Below are 4,313 nucleotides of genomic sequence, written 5' to 3' on the forward strand. Positions count from 1 at the left end.
GGATGGCCATGAAAGAAAATGAGTCATTTAAAGAATACGCCCAGCGATAGAGAGAGTTGGCTACTCAGGTAGAGCCACCATTGTTTGAAAAGGAAATGACCGAAATATTTATGGACACGCTGAAGGACCCATTCTTTGATAGACTGGTGAGTAGTGCAGCATCCGACTTCGCACATCTAGTCACAATCGGAGATCGCATAGAAAAAGGGTTGAGGGATGGAAAGATTCCAGGAGCTGTGGCAGCCCCTAGCGCACCGAAAAAGTATTATAGAGGCTTCCCGAAGAAAAGAGAAGGTGAAACGAACTCTATATCCAGAGGCTATAAGGGGAAGCAACATGCTTCATATGGCCAAGTCGCCTCCATGGTACCCATACCTTATCAACAACCAATGCAGCAACAACAAGTGTATCAACCACAACATCAACAACATCGTCAATAGAAAAACACCGCGCCACCAAGACAATTCAAGCCAAGGCCTCCGAGAAGGCAACTCGATCCTCTACCAGTACCTTATAGCCAAATATTCCCATATCTGCAAAAGGAGGACCTTCTGACATTAAGGGAGCTAAAACCGGTTGTTTTTCCATATCCACCTGGATATGATGCTAACGCCCATTGTGAGTTTCACATGGGAGCACCCGGTCATACCTTGGAGAATTGTTTTGCATTTCAAAATCGGGTACAAGACTTGATCGAAGCAAAGGCTGTCTCCTTCACTCCGAGATGCCCGAACGTGAACACCAATCCTATGCCAACACATAAGGATGCTTCCGTCAGTGCCATTGAGGAGAGTGGTCAAGGTAAATTGATCTGTAAGGTTGAAGAGATTCAAACCCCTATCGCCAGGATAGGAGCACAATTGCTGAAGAATGGTCTAATCCCGGAGGAGCTAGTTGCTGAAGAGAACAATAAAAAGTTGAGGAATTTTATACAACAAATGTTGGATCAAGGCGAGTTACAGATAAATCATCGTGTCAAGAGCAAGCGCCAGGAAGAGATAGTTGTGGTGGACATCCCTTATGATGAGGTTAATGTGGAAATACCTATAAGCCCATTGGTGATAGAGTTTCCAGCACCGTTCGCATATGAAGATGAGAAGACGGTCCCATGGATATATCAGCCCAGAGCTTTTAAGCAAGGGCAGGAAGACCAACCCTTAATGATCAACGAGCCAAACATCACCTCGATTGTGGGGCCGACAGGAATGACACGTAGTGGCCGAGTGTTTGCACCAAGAACTGCTGATACTTCTACAAAGGCTAAAAGGAAAGAAGTTGTTATCCAGATCCTCGTCCCTAATCAAGAAATGCAAGACATGCACCTGTCTCCTAAAGCTGCAGTCACTCGTGAAGAGGCTGAGGAATTTCTGAGGATAATCAAGAAGAGTGATTATAAAGTGGTGGACCAACTGAATCAAACACCTTCAAAAATCTCCATGTTATCTTTATTACTCAGCTCAGAAGCACACATGAATTCATTGTTGGAAGTACTGAGCGCCGCACATATCACGAAAGACATAACAATAGAACAGTTTGACGATGTGATAGCTTATGTGACCACTGAGAATTTTTTGGGTTTTAACGATGATGAACTACCGATCGAGGGAAAGAACCATAACAAGGCCCTACATATCTCCTTGAAATGCATAGACACTATACTATCAAGGGTATTAGTGGACACAGGTTCCTCGCTAAACGTCATGCCGAAGACAACTTTGATAAAGCTGCCAATGGAAGGGATAAGTATGAAGCCCAACACCCTAATCGTAAAGGCATTTGATGGCTCAAGACGAGCAGTGATAGGAGAGGTTAACTTACCAACTAATATAGGTCCAACTATTTTCAATATCACGTTCCAGGTCATGAACATACATCCCAGTTATAGTTGCCTACTTGGGAGACCATGGATTCACTTCGCATGCGCTGTCACCTCTACTCTACATCAAAAGCTAAAATTCATTACAAATGACAAGATAATTGTGATTGGAAGAGAGGAGGATATCTTGGTTAGCCACTTGACATCTTTCCGGTACATCGAGGTGGATGGCGAGATAACTGAGACATCATTCCAATCCTTGGAAGTGGCAAATATGATGGCCATCCAACAGACATTGGAGACCTCGAAATCAGGACCATCCATGGCCTCGTGGCAAGGAGCTAAGGCTGTTATGGAAAGTAAAAATGCTCAAGACTGGGGCAAACTGGTGGAAGTGAAAGAGAAACGAGACAAGTTTGGACTGGGGTATGACCCATCATCAAATAAAGCCGGTAACCGACATGACAAAGAGTAGATTCCTTCTGTAGAGGAAACGTTCACCAGCGCTGACCACATTTTTGGCAAACAGGTGGCGATGATCAGTGATGAAGATCATGAAGAGGGGGTGTCTAGCTGGATGCGACAAGCCGCACCTAATGAAGAGCTGACAAACTGGAAGGTTGTGGAAGTTCCCCAAAATTTTCAAAAGTAATTTTATTATTTTAGACAAAACCATGTGCTCTGCCTAAGGCACAATGGCGTGTTGTATGGCCTCCTTTATATTTTTCAAGAGTTTTTATATCATTAATGAAATAGAAATTTGCATCCAAATTTTTGTTCCTTTTCTTTCATTTTTTTTATTATTGCAAAAAATGGCATCAATTTTTATGCACGCACTTTCTAAATAAACTACATAAATCATAACATGCAGAAACACCACCGAGACCATTGATAACGACACTGCTAGGGTCCAATATGATTTTGATTGTCCAATCTACCAAGCTGAAGACAAAGTGGAGGAAGATTGCGAACTCCTTGAAGAGTTGTCCAGATTACTCAGACAAGAAGAGAAGGTCATTCAACCACACCAGGAGGACGTTGAAGTTATCAATCTGGGAACAAAAGAAGACAAGAGAGAAGTAAGGGTAGGCGGACCAAAGTCAATGCGTGGCAAACAAGGTAATTAGAACCAAGGGCCAAGATTAGAAGGTATGGACCAGATCAGATGGCCTGGATCATTCCAGCGTACCACCAGAGCCCTATCTCTGGTCATCTTCTCCGGTGACCCTCACTAGACTGGTCCAACCAAAAGCTTCACAAAAATGAAAGATCCACATATGGTTTTAAAGATAAAATCACTAAGAACATGAATCTGGCCTTCATTTCTTCCAATTCTCACTATATAAAAAGATACGTGGAATTGAAAAATGAGGTATGCAAACTGAGTTGCTTTGATTTGACCTCAAAGCAACTCAATCTTGTAGCATACATTGATAGGACTTCATTCAACCACAAATTAAGCAAAATTATGGAGAAATAAGAGAGAATCAGAGAAGGAAAGTTTCTGAAAATCCACCTTCAGGTTGCAGTGTTTTGACTTGATCTCGATACAATTCTTCTTGGCTTTGATTCCTCTTGCTTATAGGAGATGATTTGAGCACAAATGGCTTTGAATCCTTGGATTTTTAGCTCAAAAATAGAAAGAGAACTAAAACTCGATTTCAAGTGAAACCTTCAAGGTATTATTTTAATGGAGGTTAGGGGAATTTGCAGATCAAAGCTTGGGCAAGGGTCCTCAATTCTGAGGCAAATGAGTTCATTATATAGGCAATGCAAAGTGATATTCACACCATTTGAAATTGAATCCAAAAATAGCAACTCATGTGCATGGTTGCATGGGCATGCATTTAGGCGTGAATAATGATTGCAACAGGTCTAAATTCATGCACAATTTATGCTGAGATCACTTCATGAAGCCATGTAAAGTTGTTTGAAAATTGAGTTCAAAAAATGCCAAATAGGGCCATGCAAAGGAACCATGCGCAAGTCCCTCAATTTTGATCCAAATGCCATGCAAAGGGGAACAACTTTACTGTTGAAACTTTTTCCATTTTGAGCTTGGATCATGATGTATTTTGGTGTGGAAGTTGGAGGAATCAAACATACTTGAAAATTTTCTAACTTAAAATTCAAATGACCCCTTTTTCCATTTTGAATAACTTTTGCTATGAGCTTCAAATGACCTTGGTTCCTTATTCAAAGTTGTATCTACTTAAATACTCTTCAATTTGTTCACAAATTTGACACCATTTGGATCTAGCATGATGGAGTTATGGATTTTAGAAGTTGAGGAAAATTGCTTGTTCAATGGTGATGGTCCAAAATGACTTATAATGTTCCCTCTTGTTACATGCCTTTGAAAGTGGAATTTGACCTTTGTCAAATAAAAGTTGGAGAATATGTCTTGAAGTTGATCATGAAACTTGGATGATATTCATATAATAAAAATTGAGCAAGCTATGGTTCTTGGAAGTTAACCTTCTATCTAGGGCACAGA

At 41.0% G+C, this 4,313-nt stretch overlaps 1 protein-coding gene across 1 annotated transcript; it reads left to right on the top strand.

The window, feature by feature from the left end:
• The first annotated feature begins 629 nt into the window (after nt 1-629).
• Nucleotides 630-2,291, top strand: LOC127080379 (uncharacterized). Its single transcript, XM_051020700.1, has one exon. The coding sequence runs from the start codon at nt 630-632 to the stop codon at nt 2,289-2,291; it is 1,662 nt and encodes a 553-aa protein (XP_050876657.1).
• Nucleotides 2,292-4,313: the final 2,022 nt, after the last annotated feature.

This window comes from Lathyrus oleraceus, chromosome 5 (genome assembly GCF_024323335.1).
Source record: "Lathyrus oleraceus cultivar Zhongwan6 chromosome 5, CAAS_Psat_ZW6_1.0, whole genome shotgun sequence".
In the NCBI taxonomy this organism is placed as follows: domain Eukaryota; kingdom Viridiplantae; phylum Streptophyta; class Magnoliopsida; order Fabales; family Fabaceae; genus Lathyrus; species Lathyrus oleraceus.

Coding starts and splice junctions, on each gene's coding strand:
- LOC127080379 (XM_051020700.1), top strand. CDS start 630: ATGGGAGCACCCGGTCATACCTTGGAGAATTGTTTTGCATTTCAAAAT.